The sequence below is a fragment of the Musa acuminata genome, chromosome BXJ1-3 (assembly GCF_036884655.1).
Source record: "Musa acuminata AAA Group cultivar baxijiao chromosome BXJ1-3, Cavendish_Baxijiao_AAA, whole genome shotgun sequence".
NCBI lineage: Eukaryota > Viridiplantae > Streptophyta > Magnoliopsida > Zingiberales > Musaceae > Musa > Musa acuminata.
In genome coordinates, this window is record NC_088329.1 from 9180999 (window position 1) to 9206852 (window position 25854).

Here is a 25854-nt window from a genome sequence, read left to right on the forward strand (position 1 = left end):
ATAATTGAAAGCATATCGATTATATAATCCTATTGGTGGCAAAGTTATTATTAACAGAAATGTTATGTTTGATGAAAGGGCAAGTTGGAATTGAGAGACCAATAAAGGTGGAACACAAATGCAGATTCCAGCAGAGCTAGACACTCCGTAGATCCTGCTTCAACAAGTTCATTGTCAACCTCACCCAATAGCAGTTCAAATTCTGATTCCTTAAATGAAACCCCTCCAAGAAATTTCAGATCCCTGACAGAAATTTATAACTCAACATTTGCTTTGTTTATTTCAGATCCAACAACTTTTGAGGAAGCAGTTAAAAAAGAGGAATGGAGAAAAGCAATGAAGGAGGAAATCAAGTCAATTGAGAAGAATGAAACTTGGGAGCTAATGGATCTACCGAAAGAAAAGAAAGCGATTGGGTTAAAATGGGTGTTCAAAACAAAATTTAATGCAGATGAAAGTATCTAAATGCATAAGGCTCGGCTTATAGCAAAAGGATATTCATAGCAACAAGGTATTGATTTTGATGAAACTTTTTCTTCAGTTGCTAGATTCGAAACCGTGAGAACTTTCTTGGCTTTAGTTGCTCACTTAAATTGACCTGTTTATCAATTTGATGTGAAATCTATGTTTTTAAATGAAGATTTATATGAAGAGATTTTTGTTGCTCAACTTGAAGGTTTTTTGGTTAAAGGACATGAAGAAAAAGTGTATAAGTTAAGAAAAGCTTTTTATGGGCTTAAACAAGCTCCAAGGATATGGTATAGTAAAATTGATTCTTATTTTCATCAAAATAAATTTAAGAGGAGTAATAATGAACCTACTCTTTATCTAAAGAAGGAAGATGAACATAATATTCTAATGGTTTGCCTCTCTATTGATGATATTATATATATATGTTCATCTAACTCTTTGGTGACATAATTTAAAAAATGTATGATGAATAAGTTTGAAATGTCAGATCTAGGTTTACTGCATTATTTTCTTGGGTTGAAAGTGAAGCAAGGATCAGATGGAATTTTTATTTCACAAAGAAAGTATGCAATGGATCTCCTCAAAAAATCTAACATGATTAATTGTAAAGTTACAGCAACACCCATGAATGTAAATGAGAAATTAAATTTTGAAAATGGTACAAGTATGACAAATGCAAGATACTACAGAAGTTTGATTGGAGGTTTGATTTATCTAACTCATACTCGACTAGATATTACATTATCTGTTGGTGTAGTATCCAGGTTTATGCATAGCCCAAGCAAACATCATCTCGGAGCTGTTAAAAGAATTCTACGTTATATTGCTGGAACTACATATTATGGTATTTGGTATTCTCATAATTTTAATTGTAAATTATCTGGTTTCACTAATAGTGATTGGGCAGGATCTTTAGATGATAGAAAGAGTACTTCAGGCAATATTTTTAGCCTCGGATCGGGACCTATATCTTAAAGTTCTATAAAGCAAGCAACAATTGCGTTATCGACATCGAAAACAGAATATGTAGCCGTAACATCAGCAGCTTAAGCAATATGGCTTAGAAGACTTTTTGAAGATCTTCATCAGGAACAAAAAGAAGCAACGGAAATATTTTGTGACAATAAAGCCACAATTGCAATGACGAAAAATTCAACATTTCATGGAAGAACGAAGCATATAAAGATATGCTATCGTTTCATTCGAGATCTTGTAGCAAGTGGAGTCATAACAATGAAGTATTGTGGAACAAATGAACAAGTTGCAGATATCCTCACCAAGTCGCTTCTGGTTCAAAAACATATTTATTTTATGTCGAAAATCAGTGTATGCAACTATGAATAAGGGGGAGTGTTGAGATTTGATTCATAATTATCTAGGTAGTTACAGAGTGATTTCAATAACTATCTCAATAATGATCTAGTAGTTATAGGATAATTTCAAAAACTATCACAATCATAATCTAATAGTTATAGGGTGGTTACAACTAGGTTATATAAATAAGACCATAGTTCATGAAGCAAGGAATATAGAGAGTGTGTGCACTTGGAAAAATCTTGTAAGTGTTTTTATAAATTCTCTTGTTTTTAAAAAGGATTCTTATACTTATATCGTAGAATTCTATTTTTTCCTTGCTCCTCCATCCCCAATATCTACGTAGGTTATTATCTTGGATCTTGATTAGTAGAAAGAGGTGAAGTCCAACCTAACAAGCAATCCATGATGACCATTGAACCCGGAAAAGAGAATGGATCGCATATCATTAAGCTGCAACAAGAAGGTACCATCAGCTATATCTAACCTAACCTGCAAAAGAACGAAACATAGTAGATGTGAGCGGTCGGTCTTTTCTACGAACATTTGGTGCTCGCATCGATCTCCGAAGTCAGGGATACGTCACGGTTGTGCTGTTTGCCGTTCCCACTACGCATGCGGTTTCGTTTACCTTAAAGACATGAATGAATCGTTCATAGGTTGGATGTGAGGATGAAGTGGCAGAGACAGAATAATTAATGATTACATGAAGAAGCAAAAAAATTAGATTTGAGATTTGAACTTTAGATCTTTCTTTCTGATACATCTGACGACATAAACTAAAAGAATATAATTGAAAGATCATTACATGACTAAGTCAACCATTGGTTACATCTCGGCAACCCATTCGTGAAGGCGTATACCAAGTCGCCGTGCCAACATTACGTAGGTAGGCTTTCACGGAAATAAGCTTCGTATTTATGTTCGGGTCCAAAGTCATGAAACTGTCCCACCACGATGTTTGTCATGCCAAGTCGTCACGGAAGGCGCGACTTTAGTTGAGACAACCAATGGTAATTTTTGACTTTTTCAAAGGTTAAAAATTAGATAAATTCTTTTGTTAAAAATCTATTTTTATTTTTATTACGCACATCATTTTTTTCTTTTGTTTTATTCTCATAGAGCATCTTTGAAAAAAAAAAAGAGATTATCCTAGGCTTCACCTCTTCTCCATCACTTGTCAAAGTCATCTCATCTTGATCGTTACCTTCACCTCTCGCCTTCATCTTACCTCACATGTATCTTTCTTACTTTTGCCCTATCTGATTTTCTTCACTTCTTGAGAGCATGAGCCTAGAGTTGGCATGAGAGGTGAAGGCGACAAATACGATGACGAAGTCTTGTGGTGGTAGAGACTGTCTTGAGTGTAACACGATGAGGAATGAAGGTGGTAGACAATAACTACGAGTGGAGATGACTCCAATAGAGCAACAAGGTGATTGAGCGATGAAAGTGACCAAAATGAAAGAAATATGATGATTAACGAGGACAAAGATAATGAATCATCTCATATTTAAAAAAAGATAATATGTGAGAATAAAGTAAAAAGATATGCTTAAAAAAATAAAAACTTAAATTTTTTAATTTAATTTTATTTTTTTGATAAATAAAATAAATATATATATATATATATACATATATATATATATATATACATACATATATATATACATACATATATATATATATACATATATATATAAGAAAATTCGAAATAAGATTTTATGTGGGGGCTTGGAGATGCAATTTAACGCTCATTGACGCCACGGATTCATGCTTGGTAACAGTAAGGCCGAAGCCGACATAAATAGCCGCAACTACTTTTATGACGACCGTTATATTCCGATGTGCTCGAGCAGATGTCGATCATAAGTAAGAGATCGGACCGTGCAGATTATTACAAGTATGCGATCCACGACAGCGGACGGCTGTGATACAGGGCTTGTACAAGCTCATTTAGGAGGTGTATTTGGAGAGAAACCCGAGCACCCTAAAGGAGGCTACCGTAAATCGGGAGGCATTCTTCTCTTCCGGCTTGTCGTCTTCAGCGCGTATCGGTGGGAATCCGTCCGGCGCTGCCTGGTTGTGACCTCGCTCCGTCCGCCATGGCCGCTAGGGTTTTCTGGTCACTAATCGCGCTCCTCCTCATCGCGTCTCCGATCCTCCAAGGTTTGCCCTTATCCGTCCCCGATCGATCCGCTCGCTCTCTCGTGATCGCGATGCGTCTTTCTTAGGCGATCGGAGGAGTACATGCCATTTGATAACCAGGAACCCCTTTCTTGATGCAGTTTCTTTCCTTTTCTTTATTCTGTTGGTTCTAGATCTGCTGAATTCCGTAAAATTCGTTGATTTAATTATGTTTTCTTACTATGCTATTGACGAGCGTATTATCATGTTTTTTTGTCCTAATTCTTGGGAAATATCATGACTTATTTTAAAGGGACACAAGAACAGGATGTTTGCTGGTAAATGGCATCCATTGCTAAGTTCGATGGCTTGTCTCCTCGACCTATTCTGCATAACCTGAGAGTATCAACCGATTAGAATTGCATTAATTCTTGAATTTCAGGAGGTTTGATTAGTTTTTTTCCTTTCTTTTTTTTTTTGCAAAGGGTTCGTTTCAAGAAATATGAAATAATACAGGGAAAAAAAAAGAAGACAAGAAGAAGAAAAAAACAATAGCAGTATTATATTTGTATTTAACAATTAGATTTTCCCCCCTCTTTGATTCTATTACTCAAAAGCTTGCTATACATTTAACAAACTTCCTAGTTGTTCTTGAAGATGCACTGCTAAATCAACATGTCTAATGCTACCGTATCTATTGGCTCTTATGGCAGTAGTTATATGCCAGTCTGATGAGGATGTTGCTGCAACTGAAGTTGTTGAAGGAAGTGATCTGGGAATAGTTGGTGATGATACCCAAGTTTTTGGTGATGGAGCCTTTGGTCCAGCTCCTGGAGTAGATACTATATGTGTATTTCCAAAGAACGCTGCCAGATGTAAGTATAACATGTGGGAACAAATAATTGTTTTATTTAGAAATTTGTAGTTTTTGGTTCTGGATTGTAACTCTGTAATCTTCTATCCATGCAGTGGTACCAGCAGGAGAGGAGACTGAGCTACTGGTTGGCTTACATAATGAGGGTGCATTCCTGCTGCCTTTAAATTTATATTAAACTTATTAATCAGCACCTTGTTTGACATTTCTATCTCCTGGCCATTTTTTTGTTCACCATGTTATTGTTTTAATTATTAATGTATTAGAGTCTATTGTATTGAAATGCAGCTATGGATTTAGGACTAAAATAAAACATTGCTAACACCTATTTCATTTAAGGTGATAACATGATGTTCCCTGTCACGGATCTTCTAGTTTGGCATATTTGATTTTTTTGTAACTCTTAAAATTTTCTGGACTCTAACAGTCTTTGTACTGACAAATGTAAGTTCACTGCCACTTGCCAGTATGTTTATCATATCATTGTCAACCTATTTAAGTGTGATCGTCTAAATGATAAATATTGAGACTATTATTGATGAAGCAGCAGAGACAGAAACTAGATGTTCTTTCTCTGATCTTTATGTTCATCAAGCATAAACTGGCACAAGTCAGTAAGATTAATACTGTTTACAGATTAAAGATGCTGTAGAACTAGGATGTAGCGTGTAGCTTAATATTTAATTATGCAGTGCTGGCACTATGTCTTGTTTCCGTTTTTTTGGCTATCTAGACTATCTATATTAGGCAGTGTGTGAAAATAGTTTTGTGGAAGCTGATGCATTTGCTGTATCATCATGATATGATAGATTTTCCTTTTTGCATTGTAGTTCATTTTCTATAGTCGCCTTTATATTTCCTTTTATTATCTACTTCTGTTTGTTTATTGAATATATATATATATATATATATATATATATATATATATATATATATATATATATATATATATATATATATATATATATATATATTTCAAGGCTGATATATCTCGCCTGTCTATGTGCACGATATTGTAGCCATAAAACTTTTTGTTTCTTTCTGTTCTGCATTTTGCTGTCTACCTCATCTAGATAGATTATCTTGAGTCTGTTCTGTGTGATATGTGTCGTTGTTTCTTATCAAATAACTTGTCTATATGGAGGTAAGGCTGCATTGCTAGGCTCCCCAGACATTGCATTGGTGGGAGCCTCTTGGATTAAACTTCCCTCCTTATTCAATAGACTTTGTGTTATGTATGTCTAACCAGATATTATCATCTGAAAAAAAATACAGGTGAATCAGCTTTAAAAGTGGTTGCCATACATGCTAGCCTTCATCTTCCATTTGATCATCACATGTTTGTGCAGAATCTTACTCTGCAGGTTAGTATATCTATTTATTTACCTGTTGTTGGCTCACATTTGATTGCTTTATAGTGGACATCACATATGATTTGTTGCTGTGTTATCAGCACTGAGCTGCACTTGGTCATGTGGTCTATGGTGTTAAAGAACTATGCACACTTGCATATGTTGGCATCAATCTTTCTCTAGTCATATCATATGTTACCTGTAACTGACGTTCTTGCTTTTATTCATTGACATCTTGGAAAAGTACTAATCATGTGCACAGTTATATTTTATTTGTAGTAGTTTTTCTATACTTCTCTATGCTGACTGTAAGGTGGCATAAATAATCTGGAAGTTGAACACATTACATTTGAACATAAAAGGAACAAATTATTACTGACATCATATCATCATATTGTCTAGTCTTTATCCATGCTTAGCTCGCAGCTTTCGCTGGAAAAGGGCTGGCAATCTGTTTATTCCAATCTGTCCATAGACAAAGAAAAACCAAACTGAGATCTAGGTGAACTTGTAAAAAGTACTGGACAGTAGTTATGCCATCCTATGCCCTCTGTATTTCAGGTACTGTCAGGTTTTATTAATCAGAATGTCATGATTTGCTTTTCACTTTTTTCTTGTATCTGGGTCGTGATATTTTAGATCTTAGGTCTTACACTGGTAAACTTTAACTAGGTGATTTTGGTGATGACTGTCAATCATAATGGTGAAGTGTCATTTGACTTTACTGTAATGCTCTGTTCCACGTCATCATGGGTCATTGCATCAAAGAGAGGTGGTGTCCTCTAACATGCGGAAACAGAGTGAACTCTTAAAACTGGTTAATTTTGTATACAAAATTCTTTTTTAGTACAGATGAATCCCATTCAAATAATTCCTTGGACTTCTAGAATTCGTCAGTTTTCAGATAGGTGTTACAAGCACTCCTTTCATTCTTCAAATATTATTCATTATTGTTTCTTAGAGATTATAATCACATTATGAAATCACTTGTTCAGTATTGCTGATTGTAAAAAATGGGGGATATAATACAGAACGAAATAATTTTTAATTATTTGATTCCTAGTACTAATATTTTAATTTTGACAAAAATTATAAGTGAACATCATTAGTTGGGATGTCTACTTGATAGCCTTGAGATTCTTCTATTTTATTTTGAGACGAAACCTAGAAATCATACTTTGTTACCCCAGAGTAGAAGAATTTATGGGTACAATTCCAGGAAACTCAGTAAGTAGTTTTTCTCTATTCATATGATGTAGACCTCCATAATTAGTTATGTTTAAACACCATTACTTTTTGCTGCTATTACGCTTGCCACACAATAAAAAGCTGAACAAACAAACTTAAAATGAACTATAGTTGCTGTGACTACAAATGTTCTAGCTATGTTAAATGGTGTTGTTGACCGGCGATGGCCACAGTTATGTATGTCTCATCACCTATTGATGTATTCTGGATACGTTTAAGTTACACAATCAATTTGCTGGCACAGCAAATTGATCCATGGGTAGATCTTCAAAATCTCAATTCGAACAACTTTTTTGAGCTAACTCACAATGAAGGATAGGTCAATACTGTAGTGGCGCCTTTCGCCATACTATCATCATTTAGTGTCATCTTGTGAAATCACAAGCTCCTGATATATTGTTTTGTAGGTAATATCAAATTTGATTTAACCTGTTTCTCATTTTTTCTGTAATTGAGGTGGCTAAAGAAACTTTTTATTGAGCTTGTAATAGCTGCGATTATAGCTGAGCTGGATATCAGCTTGCCTTGCTGATGTCTAACAGCTTGTCAGGGTTCAGTTGCCATCTCCCTTCTGAAATGCATGCATGTTTTGCATTAGTCTCGAATCACTTATGTGCTTTGTCTTTTATTTAAAGTTCCATCACTTTTCAGGAGTTCTATAATGCATCAGTTCCTGTTTCTGCTCAAGCTACCTTCCCTTATGTATTTGTTGTCAGCAAATACTTACAGGTGTGTACCAGTTGATGTGATTGAAGTATCCTTTATAGTTTCAAGCCATCAACATGCAATATTTATATGAACCACTAATCTTGCTCCTAACTTTGTGTATATTTCTGTTATGTGCTTTTTCTTTTCCAAATAACAAGAGATTTATATTGTTGTAGAGCATTTGGATTTATCTTGTTGTATACGTATTGTATGCTTTGCAGCCTGGCACGTTTGACTTGGTGGGAACAATAGTCTATGAGATTGATCAGCAACCATATCAGAATGTTTTCTATAATGGTACCATCGAAGTTATTGAGGCTGGAGGTTTTCTAAGCATTGAATCAGTCTTTCTTGTGACCCTTGGAGTGGCTCTTATTGGCTTTCTGGGACTGTGGGCATATGGTCAAATTCAACAATTCTCAAAGGTACTAAGTCATCTATATCATTTGTTGTAAACTTTGAATTTGGCTATCTAAATTTATTAGTTAGACAATTTCTGCGGCTTATAAGTATATTTCTAGCATCTTTTCATACAAAAATATCAAATGTTATAATTTCGAAATATATTATCATGTGCTTGGACACGAAGAAACTGTTTGCTAAATTACAACAACAGAAGAAAAAAAAAGTAAATATGGTGTTTTCCACATTTCCTGAAAGGTGCCATAGTTTTAGATGTTAATTTGATCTGAAAATAACCAATCCAGAAAATTATAAATCCTAATCTCCTTTTTTGTTTTGAAGACCTCCTTTTCAGTAAAGTAGGACCAAGTTTGACATTTAGGGTAGGATAGAAGGATATACATAAAATAACACATCTGCCTTTTATTTCTGAAAATGTTTTCTATCCTAAGCACCTGTTCCTCCCTTTTATTTTTTTTCTTGAATTTTTTAAATAAATCACTTGGTATTTAATAAGAACATTGTCTTCTGTTGGTTTATGATGGATATCCTTGAGAACCTATTTTCTGTCAAACATTCTAAAAGTAGAATCTAATTCAGGAATGTAGTTCTTATATCTTCATGCAAAATTATGTTGCCATGCTCCTGCTAAATGTTGACCATGTTAATATGTGTGTTTTCTTCTTCCCAGAAAACAAAGAAACCTGCAAAGGTGGAAGTCGGCACTGGAACAACAGCTGCTGACATGGACGAGTGGTTGCAGGTAATCAATAATTTCTTGCAAACATAGGATGTTTGTGTTATTATTAGGCATTACAATTTGTTGAAATATGGTCATATGATTTAGTTGATCCATGCTTCTGCATTTCTTCAGCTGTCATCTTTTAAGTTTTAAGTTGGATTAGTTGACCCCTTTTAACATTCTGGCAATTCTTTGCTCAGGGAACTGCTTATGCTCAATCATTGTCAAGCAAATCAAAGAAAAAAAAGTAGATGACAGCATACTTCTCGGTGGTGTGTATCCTTGTATCGGTCGGCCTTCAGGAGGAGTAGGATACGAGGCAGATTCTGACAAATTAACTTTTTCTGATTCAGGAAGAGATATGGGATACATGAAACAGTTCCGTATGGTGTTGCGGCATCCCGTATCGTTATCTGATTCCTAGCTTCTATGGAAGGAGTGTTTAGAACTCTCAATTTTGGCTGAAACTATTTGGTGGTCACTTTTTGATTGTTGTTGAGATGAAGTGCTAGTGATACTTGCTGAAATCAGTTACATGAACACTGCTGTACCTTATTCATACGTGAATTCTACATATTTAATTCTTCTTCGATTGCAATGCATCTCTTGGTTCGTGTTCCTAGTTGGCTTGTTGATGTTGTCTCAATTTGTCAATCACTTTTGACTCTAACGTGGGATTTATCAAGTTGTGCTCGTCTCCATTCATCATCGATGATGACTCTTTGACTCTAAGATGGGATCGATCAAGTTTTATTGATATTTGACAGTTAGTGGTGTGGATCCTTTTGATTAAAAAGATGACATTTTAAATATTGGTCTCTCGTTTGTCTCCGCTAGTTGAATTGAATGAATGTTTGTTAAGAGTTAAAATGAGCATTGAAGAATTTGGAATTTTGATATCTCCTCTACAAAATTTATCGAATGATTTTACATTTGCCTGGTCATCATTTTCAAGTAGGTTTACATCTCTTTTTTTATCACTCTACTAGAAGGTATAGTAGATAAGCTACCTTTGATAGAATCAATCATCGATAGTGATGATTTGATAGCCATCTGTCTTCTTTAAATTACTCTTCAAAGGAGCTCCTAAACTGGATAATCAAGAGAAATAAGTACTCACTTTGACTCATTCTATCAAAAGTTAAAGAGACCAAGTCAACTCCATGCTCGTACTTTTGAAACCATACTTTTGAAGCACTATGAGTGCTGCACTCCTTATATAAAGTTGGTTATTAGAAGAATTTGTCTTTTTTTAGCCATCCAACTTTTACAGCATCGGAAGTCAGTTCGCCTCCTTTTTACTATTTCACTTTTGGAATGCACTAAGTGTTGTCGTGAAAAAGTACCTCCTTGATATGTTTGATCATCCCCCTTTGGGGTTGGTTATACCCCTCCTTTGTCAATTTTATTGTCTACTCCTTTTTAAGTATAATAAGGTACAACATCACTTATTGTCTATTCTATTCTTTGGTCGATCACCATCATTGACTTAAAGTTCGACACATCTGACGAGATCTTATGAAGTTTACCCTTCTATTTTGCTTTAGCACTTGGAGCCGGATTAATGGCCGCCAAACTATCGCCTTTATGGCCGCCAAACTGTTTATCGTCTCACATCCTTTTCCTTGTCATCCGCTTACACAATACTCGATTGTTAACCCTCCATTAAGCTAGCTTGCTGTGTGCATTCAATCTCTACCATTGCCTTCGCTCCCCCACTTGGCTTGTAATGTATGGGGTAATTAAAGATTACTATGTTGAATCTCGGATTTTGATGATGAAATCAATTGACAGTGTTTATGATTTGATCTGCGTTTTGAGTGACGCAGGAAGCTTCGATCAGGGAGAGACGATTTCGATGATGAAACCAATTGATAGTGTTTATGATTTGATCTGCGTTTTGAGTGACGCAGGAAGCTTCGATCAGAGAGAGACAATAAAGGCAGGAAGAATCATGTTGGGCCGGAATGGAACATGTCAGAAGATTAAACGTCTAGCCAGAGGATCGGTCGATATATCAGTAGAAGGCTTCAGGCCATGGGTTCGGGTATCGGGCCGAGAAGAGTAGAAATTACGCCAAGGAAATCAGAGTTACGGAGGTTGACTGATCGATTGGGCAATAGGCCGCAAGAGAGGACGATGCGTTGAAGAATCGGACGAAGCGTCGATGAACCAATGATATACCAAACAATATTTTATTTAAGCTTTATAATAATTATCTAGATCGAAGTAAGTTTTAAGTGTGTAGGATTAACTACGATAGTAGTGATCAGGCATAGAGCAAAATAAAGTCCCTAAGTCAAGAATGAGATTTCGTTAGGAGTTCGAGAGTTCGTCGGAAGTTCGGACGTTCGTCTGAAGTTCTATCTGAATTGACTGAGAAGTCTAGGAGCTTGCCAGAAAAGCTTGTCAGAACTTGCCAAGAAGATCGTTGTGAAGTCTAGGAGCTTGTCAGGAGTTCGCTAGAACATTGCCGAGAGAACGTCGGAAATTCACCGCCGGAAGATCGCTAGAAGAAACTTAGACTTACGGACTTATTTAGCTTAGTAAATATCTTAAAATTCATAATTAGCATATAATTGAGTTGGAATTAGATCATCAGGCTGTGGTACCGTTGGTCTGGGCGGTGGTACCGCCCATACTCAGTCTCCGAGACTATCAGGTAGTGGTACCGCTAGACTGGGTGGTGGTACTGCCCAGTGTCAGTGCTACAGGCGATGGTACTGCCCAGCACAGGCGGTGGTACTGCCCAGCACAGGCGGTGGTACCTATTGAATCTCAGATTTTATGATAAAATTAGTTGATAGTGTTTATCTAATATACGTTTGAGTGACATAGGATTAGCTTCGATCAGAAGAGGCAAATCGATTTAAGTAAGAGGAATCAGACATTGGGCCGGAGCAATTTTGTCAACAGATTAGACGTCGATCCGGAGGATCGGTCGACGTGTCGGCAGAAGGCTTCGGTTCATGAATTTGGGCATTGGGCCAAGGAGATTGGACATTACACTAAGGAGATCAGATGTTGCGAGAAGACAACATGCTAATTGGGCAATACGTCGAAGGAGAGGACGATGTGCCGAAGGATTGAACGAAGCGCCGAAAGAACCAATGATATGCCGGACAATAAAGGATTCGCTTGAAATCGATTATGTCTAGATCGAGTTAGTTTAGAGTCTAATTGAGTCGGTTTAGAATGTAATTAGACCAACTCAATTAGGGGCCAACTAGGCCCAAGTTTGGGCTGTGTTGGGCCAAGTGGAAGGCCCAAACAGTGACCCAACAGGTGGAATTGTCATGGCATAGTTTTCGAGACTATATCAGGCGGTGGTACCGAACATCGCCCATGCACAGTTTCCGAGAGATTATCACGCGGTGGTACCGCCCGTATCCTAAAATCTCACGGATTTGAATTTTGGCTCTGAGTTTTGAAGTTATTTTGGGTCTATAAATACCCCAGCTATTCCTGCATGGAGTAGAAAGGAAATTGAGCAAAACTCTGTTATGCTAAACTTGTAAGCCTACTAGAAAGTGGAGTTCCCTCCTCCTAAAGCTTAGAGAGAGTTCTAAGGGAGGTGTGTGAGGGAAACTTTGTAAAAGAGGGGTGTAAAGGTTGTCTCCTAAACATGTGAAAAAGAGAAGGTGTAAAAGGGTAGTTGATCTTCGCTTGATTGAAAGAAGATCGTTAGTGGATGCCGATGGCCTCGACGGAAGGGGAATCAGCGGAGTGGATGTAGGTCACAATAACCAAACCACTATAAAACAGTTTACATTTTTATTCTTGCTATTTTCCCTTACTACAAATTGTTTTACTTGCTTTACTTCCACTACACTTACGAATATGACTTCAAAGTTAACATCTCTCTGAAACGACTTTCGTCGAAATCGGTTTAGAGAATGAGTTCACTAATTGATCTGCTCATGAAATGTTGGATGGTGAATGATACCTCATTGTTAGACAGCGATTCTGTGGTCACAATTGTGTGTCTGATCCTAAGACTTAAAATACCAAGGATGCCCTATATGAGTACTTCACTCGTTGATACCGGACTTAAGTCTAGAGGTTCCAAACCTAGCACAATCGATTATCAAGAGTGGTCGGCAACCTTACGAGGGCAATTGAGTGTCGATAGAGGATTATCCGCCCTCGGTCATGAGAGAAATATCCTGTGTTTTTGCTCAAGCAAATCTCTAGCCATAGTTATTCGAATTGAGAGATAAATAGTTCTTTGGAAAAATTCGATTTGAGAGAGAAAGAGTTCTTTGGAAAAATTCGATTAGAGTGAGACTCGAGTATATTCTATATGGGGCTAATAACACCATGTCTGATATATGGTCTTTGGGATATTAGATAGATAAGAGACCATAGATACATGATAACTGAGGATAGATAAGTCTAATGAATTGAATTCTCTTATATCGTTTGGGGACTATGATGTAATGGCCTAGTGCATTTGTATTCGATGAGTCAAGTGAATTATTATAGGAGATTATAATTCATAGAGTCAGAAGGAGTTCTGATAGGTATGACTTATAACCAGCTTGATATTGGGAATAGAAAATCACACACATATGGTAGGTGTCCTGATGAGTAGAGGTTTGGATATGAGATATCCATTTGGAGCCCATATCTTATTGGATATCTAGTAAGCTCGTGAATTATTGGATCTTGTGGATAAGATCTAATAAGAACCAATGAGAGATTATTAGGTAAAGATCTACTAATCCAAGAGGCTTCGATAGTTAGATAGAGATCTAGTACCCAATATAGTAAAATCCATTAGGGTTAAGTTGATAGGGACCTCCATAAATAGAAGAGAACCAATGATACATAGACTAGACCCTTTTTTCGAGATCCCTAGTTTGGGGCATGTTGATAGAAAGAAAGGCCGACCCCTTCTTGATCACATGGTGCGCATGGAGAGGAAGATCGTGTAGCAATTTGAGGATAGTTGACCTCCTTCATCCACTTTTATAGATCTAGGATTTTGTAGAGATATACGATCTCCATAGGTAACAAATCTGCCTTGATATGCATGATTTTCGATTTTGTATTTTATTTTATGCACCAATCTTTGCACAACAACGAGAATCTTTTTTCTTTGTGAAATTTGTGATTTTATTTTTCTACTTCGCATGTGATGCTCTATCCAAGTTTCCTAATAAATATGGGAAACTAAAGTGGCATAAGCTAGACCCCTTTTTAATTGTCACCTTCTATTCTCCTCCTTCCCTCTCCTCAGTCGATTACCCTATTTGGGGCATGTGGACAGCAAGAAGGGTCGACCCCTTCTTGATCTTGGTGCAACCTTGTGGTGTGCAAAGGAGAGAAAAGATTGCGCTGCGAAAGGAGGAGCATCGCGACATCATCTGTCATGTGGAACACCGCTAGAGAGGAGGACATCTAACCCCCTTCATCTATATATTTGGATCTGTATTTTTATGAATATAAGATCTCCCCTAGATAAATCATCTCACATGTGTTTTGCGATTTTCAGTTTTACGATTTTTCATGCATCAATTTTCACACGACGATCCGATATTGAATCTTTGAGAATCAGTTTTGTTTTCTGTTCTTTCACGATGATCTATTAAGATTTTCCAACAATACCCACTTGCCTGTCACACCCACTCGCCCACTGGTTGATCGTTGCTTGCCTATCGTACCTACTCGCCCACTGCACCTACTCACTCGTTGCAGTTGCTTAATCATCGCTCACCTATCGCTCACTCGTCACCCCTCTTTCCAATCTACTCATCTGACAATTTATATATATATATATATATATATATATATATATATATATATATATATATATATATATATATTGCCACTATGATTATTATGTTTCATATGTGTATTTAGTTACAATTTTTACTACAGATGTAGCAGAAGGTGTCATCTCTAAAGGTAGACAACTTCTAACAGAAATAAGAGATTGATATGAAATTGCCACTCAATCAAACTCCAATGAGGCATGGCAAAGTTCATGAACCAATAAGCATACAAGTTTTTATGGTCGTTATCGCTTTCATGTCGGAATGAGCTCATGTAAGCAAATGAACAAACTTGTGATTTTTGTTGTCTTGCAATAACTCTGCTTAAGTTATTGTGATATCTCAATCTGATGAGTCTCATGCAAACAAAGTTACAAGGAGAAAGCAAATGTACAAAAGTATTCAATGAGCTTTTCGGCAAATGGCACAAATTGATAGATCTATTTTTTCTTTTAAAGATGACTAGAAATAACACAACATCAATTCTAGCATTGTGTTGATGTTATCACAGATTTATTTTTTTGTCACGCTGCATTCAAAATCAGGCAAATGAAATAAGATTTTATACTCAGTACGAACACTTCCATTTCGTACAGAAAAATGAGAGAAAAAGAAAAATAAATTTTTATTATTTCATTAAAAAAAAAAGCAAGTGCAATCGATGAGTGATTAGCGAGTAGGAGCGACGGGCGAGTGACGGATGAGCAGGTGCGGTGGACAAGCAGGTATAATGAGCGAGTGATTGGTGGGTAGGTGCGGCAGGCTAGCTACTAGCGAGTGACGGTCGAGCAGGTGCGGCAAGTGAGCAAGTTCGATGAGCGAACAGGTGCGGTGGGCGAGCAACGAGCGAGTAGGATCAACAGGTGCGACGAACGACATGTGAGTAGGTTGGAATGAGGAGGGAAAGAGGAAATTGACTAGGGAAGTTTATATAAAATTAATATTTTAAAGATAATAATTTTTTTTTTCCATTCAGGCATGTGTTGTCGCATGTTTCAAAGTTAATGACGTAAAGAGAACTAGGGTTAAATGTTTCATTTTATAAGTATATGGATCCCAATACTGCTTTTTAAAATATAGAGACCCGGATACTAATCATAGTTAACTATATGAGATAATATATAATTACCCCTTTGATGCATCATCTCGTGCGAGATCTTACGATAACTCCCCATCGGTCGCTTGATTTCATCCTTTTTCGAGCTTGATGAAGCATCCATCTTTGCCACCCTTGTCCTTCGGCTTAGAAGAAATAGTTTCAAGGTTGAGGAGGCCTGCTTCTCGACGACATCACTTTCGGCATGTGCAGTTCACAGCATAACAAGCATCCACCAAAAATCTTAAGACTTATCCTCTTAGAAACTTGTTATGTTAGAATAACTTCTCTTTTGGCATACTTACCTCATCTAAAAGCAAAAGTTTTCATATTCAATGGCATCAAACTTTGTTCACCTTTCACCAAAAATCTTGAGACTTATCCTCTTGAAAACTTACCTAGTTGGAATAACTTTCCTCCTTGCATACTTACCTTATCTAAAAACAAAAGTTTTCATACTCCGTAACATCAAATTTTAGTCACATTGGGATGCCACAAAGAATCTATCATTCGCGTACAAAGTCTTTACATTTGAATTGATTTCTTCAAGATGTCAATTCCCTCGCACGAACTCTTTCATCACTAATCAACCATTCTTCGACTTACACAATTTCATCATTTCCAAAGCGCTCTTGCTTGCATCAAAGCACTATCAATTTATGCCAATAACATCGAGTCATAGCTCGAACTCAATTATCCTAATTTTTGTGCATATACATGTTTTTCCCGATTTACTTGTCTATTGTGTCTCTCACGTAAGTGGAGAGTCATTCCTCTTAATGTCAATATCAAATATCCACCCGAACGTTATTTTTTTACCCTTAACCTCATGCAGTCCCTTAGGGATCTATAAGATAAGAAAATAACGAGTTAGCGGAAGCGATAATTGAGATCACATCAGTTAACACTTAAAAAACCACTTTATAAGTGTTGTAAAATATAAAAAAAGACTTGAAGCTTTAAATGGCAGTATACAAAAGACATCGGGCACAAGTGTCATACAACACCGACAACAAGACAGATTGATGAGCCATCATCCTTTGTCATATAACTAATGTCTCCTTCGATTCGGTGCCACCCCAAGGATTCCAGCGTATTGTGATAGTAATGTTTCATACCTTAAGACTATCAACCAAAAAAGTTGCTAGTGGCATGTAAAATAAGATTAATTTGATCATTTTCCCTTATATATATGTTATCACTCTGCTAGGCAACGCTTACGGATCTTACGTAACAGAAAACATCAAAAAACACAAAACACACGCTGACAAAGATAAAAATGAGATTGACAATAATACTTCGTACCCTTGTGAGAAAACATCCAAAAATAATAAAAAAAATAAGATCGATATCGAACCCCTCCACTCGACTGTATTACTTCGTGACTGGCAGCCCTTTGATTCATCGATCGTTTCGTCTTATCTCCCTTTTAGGAAGCTAGAAAGTCGGGTGTCATCAGTCCAACATTTCCGAGCAACACCACCGTGTATTTGTCGCATCACTCGCTTTTATGTAAGCCCACCCCTCGCGATGGACCACCCCCTGTTGTTCGATCGTCACGTACATATGCACGCCGGGGATCCCACATAGAAATGGAACCCCACTCGACAGCGCCTCCTCATTGGTCCACTGTCGTGGAACCCACCCACGGTATGCAAATGGGACGTACGACGGGCTGCTCCCACCCACCAATGAACGAAGGCATTCTTGCATGATTGATGAGACATCTAAACCGGCGCATCAGCGGCACGTAGGCGTCACTCGAGCGGCATGATGCAACCCCCACCCCCCCACCCCCTCTCTCCTCCCTTATCCTGCCGCGAGAGTAGCCCTCCTACAACTCCCAACCACGTTACCTCAACAAAATCCATTCATACCACCAAATAATAATAATAATAATAATAATAATAATAATAATAATAATACACAATATAAAACTCTTCATCTAAACCATCCAAGTGAATTATCCATTAACGAAAAGAAAATTAAATAAAAACGGGAATTGGAGCCGCGTATCTTACAATTGCCGCTATACCTTCCCCTACATCACCGGCCGCCGCCTCCCAAAGCAAAAACAAATGGAAGAGGAGCAGCAGTTACTGCTACTCATTGCACCTCTCACCTCAGCCGGAGTGCCTTGCTCGCGTGCATCCAAGGCGAACAGCTCCTCTTCTCCCTCTGTATCTCCCGCCTCCTCTTCCTCGCCTCCATCGACGCCACCTTGTAGTCCACGCTCCGCTGCTGCTGCTGCTTCTGATCTTGCCATCCCGACGTCGCCGCCGCCGCCGCCGCCACCGCAGGGCCCTCCTCCTCCACTGCCTCCTCAGGCAACGCATTCAGATCGGGTATGACTCGATGGTTCTGGTGATGATTTGGCGTTCGACTATAATCGACGGCAGCTGCCTTTGCCTGCCGATGGTCAATCTATTAGTTTCACGATTAATCCGACCCCTTCACGCACTTGGAAAGGGGAAGAAGGAAGAAAACATCATCCGCACCTCTCGAAGCACGGAGTTGTTGGCTCTCAGCATCTCGATTCGACTTCTATACTCATCTATCACCTGATTCAAGAAGATAATGAGCAGAAGAGATCAAATACAGAAAGGGATAATCGTATCAATTAAAAGAAAAAGAAAATGGCCGCGAGAAGAGCGGCTACCCTTTTAAGATAAGCTTTGTCGTCTGTTAGCGTGGCGATCTTTTGGCGCTGTTCCTCCACCCACTGTTTCAGATCCAAAAAGAAAAACCCCATCAAGAAAACGTCGCGAATCACAAAGCAGGGAAAGAGAGACTGGGATGTGTTGTTTGTCTGCTTCTTTCACCTCCTTGTGCCGCTCGGGGTTCTTGAACCGCTGCTTGGGTGGAGGCGACGGCGCTGCCGAACTCGGTCTGCCGTCGTCGTCCTCGCCGCCGCTCCCGGGGAACGAAAGCGGCGTCGCCGGGCTGGATGTCGTGGCTTCGACGGCGAAGGCGGACGAGGAGGTCGGGACCTCGCAGCCATCGCCTTCCTCTTTCTCTTCTCCCGGTGGAGGCGGAGGAGGAGCAGGAGATGGGGGGAGAGGAGGGGGTGGGTCGTCCGAGATCGAGCGGCGCCGTCTGGTACCCCACCGAAGGTAGTCGGGCAGGGAAGGCGAAGTGATGCGACGGAGGCGGAGATCGAAGTAGAGGATGGTCTCGGGGAGCCTGCAGAGTATGCGGGCCACCTGCAGCTCCTCCTCCGTAAGACACACCGCCGCCGGCGGAATATCCTCCTCGTCGTCTATGCCCTCCTGGCAGATGGAGGCGGCGGCCGGGGGTGACGAACCTTTGACACGGCTGCGTAAGAGAGACATGGGAGATGAGCAGAGAGAGAGAGAGAGAGAGAGAGAGAGGAGGAGGAGGAGGGGGGGGGGGGGGGGGGTGGGGGGAGCGGTTGCCGCTGATAGAAGAGGGAGAATTGAGTACTGTGAGGGGAGGAGACAAGTGCTTATAACGGGAAATCCACGGCGGGTCACTGCGGTTTCGCCACGTGTCGGATGGACGTCGATAGGTCTCCCCTTCTCTCTAGGGTTTCGTCCATGGGATCCAGCCCTCTCCTGGCACCCTCCGTCGGCGTCGAGTGCCAAGAAGGAACTCTCCAGGTGTGAAGAATCGGTGGGGCCCGACCTGGGTGTCGCCAGCAGGGATGGCTAGAATTTAGGAAATGCTCTCCCTCCTCGTTTCGCTATGGAGACATCCGTCCGAAAATGTGTTCCACACGCGCACACGCCACGTTCGCCTCCCTCGGAGGCAGCAGCAACACGAAGGTGAGTCGATGGAAATTTTGGACGGCTGCTATCGTCCGCATAGGTCGATCGAGCCGTATCAGGTGAATCGAAGGAAAGGGTGGCGGTGGTGGACACGTCAACGATTTCTGTTTTGCCGTCGAACTGGCGACACCGTTCATCAAGCCCGATCGAAACGATTCAAAGAGAACAATTTTTCTTGATCGAGTAAATTGTTGTTATATTATTTGTCTGAAAGCCAAACATAACGAACCATGTGGACGAATAGCTAAACGTCACGGCAATGTTCCACGTGATCGCCTATTATCCCACGATGAAGGCTAATTTAGCGTCAAAGGCATCCACCGTACGTTAAAGGATGATCAGGTTTAAGCACGAGTTTTGTGGGTTGTATGTACGTATCAAAATGTAGATTGATCCTTACTCTCCCATCATTTATTATCCAATGAATGCTATTAACGCTGTACGTACGGAGAAACTAGGGGCAAAAATTACGACATACGATAAAATGGAGCCCCTCGATCTTCTCAAAGGCATGGCATTTTTTTTCCTTTAAAAGCCAAGCTGGAGCAGAGTGAGTTACCACCGACAAAATAAAATTATTGAGTAGGAAACTTCCATGTTCATGAAGAATTAATTACCTTTACGATCGTATATAAATCTCGACGTTTGAATCCAATCCTAGTCGGGTCCGATCCAATCCGCCAATCAAGTTTTTCCAGCTGTTAGTACGGAGGTTTCCAAATAACTCTTGGCACCATCCTGATTGTCCACTTGACTTGAGCTTATCCGTTTGTCACCGTACGGATGCGAGGGATAGGATCGGATAGGATGGCGAATCTGTCAAATTCAACCCAAAAAAGGACTCGGGTGGTGAAATGATTCAACAACCATTCCATTTGATAAAAAAATATATATATTAACAACAAACAAGTAAATAATATATATATATATATATATATATATTAACATCAAACAACATAAGTTCAGATAGCCCTTCATATACAACATAGATCCCAGCAGAAGTATGTGCTTAAATTTAAAGCAAAAAACCTATTTATGTAATACATGGTTCAATGCATTTTCCAACTCAAAAGATGTTTTTGAGGGGAGCAGTGGGTCATTGCATCAGAGTCATGGAAGATACAAAGGCAACATCGCATGCTTTTGAGAGAAAGCAATGCTTCTTCTGTTGCAATCTACGAGTCGTCACTGCAAACAAAACCCACAAATTACAATCTCGCTCATACAAGTCAGATGAAAGAAAATCAAAATGAACAAAATCTTAGCACGAAAAGGAGAAAGAATTTTTCAATACGAGAAGAAGAAAACCAAAAAAAGAAAAAAAAAAAAACTAAGAGAAATATGCAAGATAAAACATGATGGAAGGAGAAGGGCGTCGGCAGCTTTAGGGCTTGAGAGCGTGGGGGATCACATGGTGGTCATCCCTTTTATAGATGGAAACGAATAGCTTTTCTAGGGATAATCGGTTAGTTTCACGTGACACAAGTCACCGGTCCATTGATGACCAATAGTCTTGTCTTGCAGCCGAGGATGAGCCCAAACATTAGCTACGTGTGACTCGTAGCCCACTCGTGCTGAGATTGGATGCTTGATTGAGCTCGCCAATCCTGTGATTGGGGGGCATAATGGCCGAAACCTCATGTTACTGCATCGAGTCAATGTAGCAGTCCGTAGTGACCACGTGCTGCATCTACGCGCTTCGCTTGTGCCATTAGACATGTTAGAATAAATATTTGACATGGAACTTTATCTACCTTTGATCGAGTCAAAATGCAGACGACGAGGCCTTGTGATACCAATGCCATCGCGAATGCTACACTCACGTGAATATCACGTGATAGGCAAACCATTTGGTGGAGCGTAGTACGCGTGCGAGCATCTGCTGCCCCACCAGTCACGTGCCGCTCCCCCAGGAATCCCGCATCAAGTGGCGGACAGCATATGCTTTTCCTAACCCAATGGCGATCTTTTAACCATACGCTAGTTAAGCCGAACCCCGCGTCTCGGCTCCCATCCTCCTCAAACCCTACCTCAAGACGATCACGACACGCGTCCTTATTGGACGGAGCAGATTCGTCCTTAGACTAAATATCTCCTCTCGTCGTTTCTCTATAAGAGAGATGGAACCCTAGACGGAGAAGAGCATAAGCGAGGAGCAGATCGAAGAGGGGTCTGATTTGCTCACCTGAAATCACAGTCGATCGATTGGAGATGGCCAACCCTCGCGTCTACTTCGACATGTCCGTCGGCGGCTCACCGGTGGGGCGGATCGTGATGGAGCTGTACGCGGACGTGACGCCGAAGACGGCGGAGAACTTCCGGGCCCTCTGCACGGGCGAGAAGGGGATGGGGCGCTCCGGCAAGCCCCTCCACTACAAGGGTTCCTCCTTCCACCGGGTGATCCCCGGGTTCATGTGCCAGGGCGGTGACTTCACTCGCGGCAACGGCACCGGCGGAGAGTCGATCTACGGGGAGAAGTTCGCCGACGAGAACTTCGTGAAGAAGCACACGGGCCCTGGCGTGCTTTCCATGGCGAACGCCGGGAAGCATACTAACGGGTCGCAGTTCTTCATCTGCACCGCGCAGACGTCGTGGCTCGATGGCAAGCACGTCGTGTTCGGCCGCGTGGTGGAGGGGTTGGAGGTGGTGAAGGCCATCGAAGCGGTGGGATCGCCAAGCGGCACCACCAAGAAGCCCGTCGTCGTCGCCGACTGCGGTCAGCTGTCTTAGGAGGATGTAGAGGAGCGCATCCCGATCTATTGGTCTTCGTCGTCGTCGTCTGGAGTGGTGGTCGTCGTAGGAATAATCGACGGTTCACGCCTCTGTGGCCGTCGATCCGGAGTCGTCGTGTGTCGTCATAACTATCCATGTTTAGGTTTCTTGTCATTATCGTCAGCAGGAGCCACCATTGTCATCGTTTGGCTGTCCGCACCGCGTTGCTTTTGTCTTCCCTTTCATGTGTATCACGGAGTTATCCATATCTCTGATCAATAAAATTAGGATTGTTACCAAGATGTCGAATTCGTGACATTGAGATACGTGCGGATATGTTTCTTTATTTAATCAAACGGCTCAGAATGAAAAAAGGACGATGGGCGTTTGTTTCAAGAAAGTGGTGGAAGGACAGCCTCTTGGTCAGGCATCTGTCCTTGAGGGATGGTTGTGAGCAATAATGGCCCTTGGTCGTGAGATTCTGTGGTGATATATCTTTTTCGGGTGGGGTAGGATTGGCTTTGGAAGGCTGCATGTAGCCGCGGCTGCCAATGGAGCCACACCATTGCTTTTTCAAAATAGATTCACTGTTGCTGATTCAAATCAAGTTCTGCCCGCTTGGACCGGGCCGAGCCACCTTCTGCCCGTTTGGGCTAGCCCGACAGGGTCCGGTCCATCAGGACTGGAGTGACCCCGGTCTGCGTTTGGGCTGTCATGCGTCGGCTTAGTAACCTTGGCTGTCTGGGTCACCCGAGCCGAGCTGCACCCGCGTTTGTCTGGGCCTACCATGCCTTATGAGTCGCGCCATGAACATCCTTTCAATCGAATCCTTTCTCAAGATGATACTTGGGGGCGGAATCTTCGTGGTACAGAAAGGTGCAATGGATTGGGGCAAAATTAGGCATTAATGTCTGTGGGCATGATAAGCCAATCCACTTGCGCAATACCGTCGACAGTAAAAGCACGCAGAGCGGATTCAATCACACCTCTGATCCGATTCAGTGGATGTACTGACACGGACCCTCGAGCACACCGATCAAGAGATCATGCCGCTTGTGATCGAATCTTGACCGTCTAAGAGTCTCTTCCCTCTTCCATCTGTTCCTATATAATTAACCGACCGGGTCGAATTCGAATCATCTCGTGGATGATGTCGTCGCTGTCGCTCGCCTTCCCCAAATCGTTCCTCCGGAGCCCCTCCCTCCCTCGCCGCCGGCCTCCGAGCTGCTCCGTCGCCGTCGGCTCCTCGTCTGCGACGCTCTACGATGTGCTCGGCGTCGCGGCCGACGCCACGGGCGTTGAGATCAAGGTGGCGTACCGGAGGCTCGCCCGGTCGTGCCACCCGGACGTGGTGGCGGCCCAGGGGAAGGGCGCGTCGGCAGCGGACGAGTTCATGCGCGTCCGCGCGGCCTACGAGATCCTCTCAGACCCAGAGAAGCGCGTCGACTACGACCGAAGGGTTAAGTCGGTGGTGTTCACTGCGCTGAGGACGTCTTGGTGCTCCTCCCAGGACCGCCGCCCACGGACATGGGAGACGGACCAGTGCTGGTAGCAGAAGAAGAGCTGGATCTCAAACCATTGAGCCCCTTATTCTTCCTTGTTATGTACATATCTTCAAGGGTGTTGACAGGTACTGAAAATTTGTGATGCCTTGTATCTGCTTGATGAGAAGCCTGTGAAAGATCGTTTCATCACATTTGTTTCTCTTTGTAGCACAGCCTTCTCTCATCACGCAACATAGTAAGGAGGCATCGTTTAACTGTAAACTCCGACTCAATAGATAGAAAAGAAAGGAATACTAGAAGGGGCAAATTCTGAAACCTGGGGGCGGTCACTCTCATCGTCCCTTGGCCACTGGGGACATGCAAAAGACAGCGTGATCAAGTCGTTGATCGGCCGTCCCCTTCCAATTGGCTGCGACTCTTCTTACTGGATTTTTTTAATGATTATAATATGCTATGCAAACAGCAATTAAATATTATTTCTTCCCACACGTTGTGGCTGATTGGAGCCACGTCGGCATGGTCTAGAATCAATCAAATCCGTTTCAATCAAAATTTTTTAAATAAATAAAAATATCTGTATTAAATTAAATTTGATTTTTTTAATTCTTGATAATGTTTTATGAATCGATTCACATAATGGGTTTATCATAAGAAATGTACTATGGAATCAAATCATAAGCAAATAAGTTCATCAAGTTGTACAATCGACCCATAAGAATTAGACAATTATTTTATTGAGAGAGAAGAAGGATACTTAGAACGTTTATTTTATATATATATATATATATATATATATATATATATATATATATATATATATATATATAATATGATGGTGTCATGAGTATCGTCGATTGATGAGTCAGCATTATTGGTTCATTATCGAAGGTGCATGTTCTCTTATGTTTTCGTTCATGCTAATGTGGGAGTGTTGATGTGGCAAACCGACATAGGAGATCCGTAAGGGAGGTGATTCGTTAGGGTTGATCTGACTTTGAAGCGGTGAGATCGGATAGAGGAACTGAGATATGCTCGGTTGTAAGGTCCTCTCTTTGAACGGATGGGTTGTCCTCCGGTCGAAGGGTTACCTCATGGTTGTGAGATTGCATCCTTGTAGTGGAGTCATCTCTTAACCACCGATGGTCCTGCACAATAGGTTTGTGTCGAGGGCTTTCCAGCTCAACCCATCCGATGCTTAAGTCAGAGAAAGACAGAGGGGGAGGAAGACAACAGTATCAGTCGTATAAATAAGAGAGTAGAGAAGCTATTGCTTATTAGCGTCCATCGATATTTCATGCGAGCGGTTCGTATGTTATAGGGCAACTATTTTGATCTCATGTGATGCGGAACTATTTCCTCACTTTTTGGTGTCGCTTCATGCGATTTCAAGCGACGTGGATTCTGCTTTCGTCGCTTCTAAGTCGGGTGGCATCGCTTCGGGACACAACCATTTCTGAGTTGGGCATTGTCATTTCATACCCCTTTGAGACGTGTGTGACTTCAGCTGGGAGGTTCCATGTGGGGTCTAAGGTGGCTACCAACTGGGTGGTATCAGAATATCCTCTATCATTCCCCCTCCACCATAGAGTTGTATCACATGTCTCTCGTAGGGGGATTCGAGGTATGTATTTTGTGTGTCTCTCTTAGTGGCTTCATTGTTTTTTTATCGAAAAAATATATTAGCTCGATCAAGGTGTAGATCTTGATTCTTCAGTGCACTACTAAAGAGCACATAGGC

At 40.8% G+C, this 25854-nt stretch overlaps 4 protein-coding genes across 6 annotated transcripts; 3 read left to right on the top strand and 1 right to left on the bottom strand.

Moving 5' to 3' along the window:
* The first annotated feature begins 3770 nt into the window (after window positions 1-3770).
* On the top strand, window positions 3771-9857 carry LOC135622018 (translocon-associated protein subunit alpha-like). 3 transcript variants are annotated; one of them, XM_065123648.1, is made up of 9 exons: window positions 3771-3954; window positions 4626-4787; window positions 4882-4932; window positions 6062-6150; window positions 8038-8115; window positions 8316-8519; window positions 9188-9259; window positions 9439-9510; window positions 9592-9857. In XM_065123648.1, exons 1-8 carry the CDS (start codon window positions 3891-3893, stop codon window positions 9487-9489), a joined length of 771 nt encoding a protein of 256 aa, XP_064979720.1. In that variant the 5' UTR covers window positions 3771-3890; the 3' UTR covers window positions 9490-9510; window positions 9592-9857. The 3 variants fall into 3 exon arrangements, with proteins under 3 accessions (XP_064979720.1, XP_064979718.1, XP_064979722.1); XM_065123646.1 differs by having other exon boundaries at window positions 9439-9857; XM_065123650.1 differs by having other exon boundaries at window positions 4629-4787; window positions 9439-9857.
* An 8194-nt stretch (window positions 9858-18051) lies between these two features.
* LOC135636142 (protein YABBY 3-like) lies at window positions 18052-21704 on the bottom strand. The gene is made up of 6 exons (XM_065147737.1): window positions 21654-21704; window positions 19556-19779; window positions 18934-19426; window positions 18771-18833; window positions 18610-18672; window positions 18052-18520 (listed from the first exon to the last, which is right to left on the bottom strand). The coding sequence occupies exons 1-6, from the start codon at window positions 21702-21704 to the stop codon at window positions 18230-18232; spliced, it is 1185 nt and encodes a 394-aa protein (XP_065003809.1). The 3' UTR covers window positions 18052-18229.
* A 328-nt stretch (window positions 21705-22032) lies between these two features.
* Window positions 22033-22913, top strand: LOC135622037 (peptidyl-prolyl cis-trans isomerase-like). Its single transcript, XM_065123669.1, has one exon. The coding sequence runs from the start codon at window positions 22111-22113 to the stop codon at window positions 22627-22629; it is 519 nt and encodes a 172-aa protein (XP_064979741.1). The 5' UTR covers window positions 22033-22110; the 3' UTR covers window positions 22630-22913.
* Window positions 22914-23733: 820 nt separating this feature from the next.
* LOC103978128 (chaperone protein dnaJ 11, chloroplastic-like) lies at window positions 23734-24705 on the top strand. The gene is made up of 2 exons (XM_065123678.1): window positions 23734-24241; window positions 24330-24705. The coding sequence occupies exon 1, from the start codon at window positions 23759-23761 to the stop codon at window positions 24161-24163; it is 405 nt and encodes a 134-aa protein (XP_064979750.1). The 5' UTR covers window positions 23734-23758; the 3' UTR covers window positions 24164-24241; window positions 24330-24705.
* Window positions 24706-25854: the final 1149 nt, after the last annotated feature.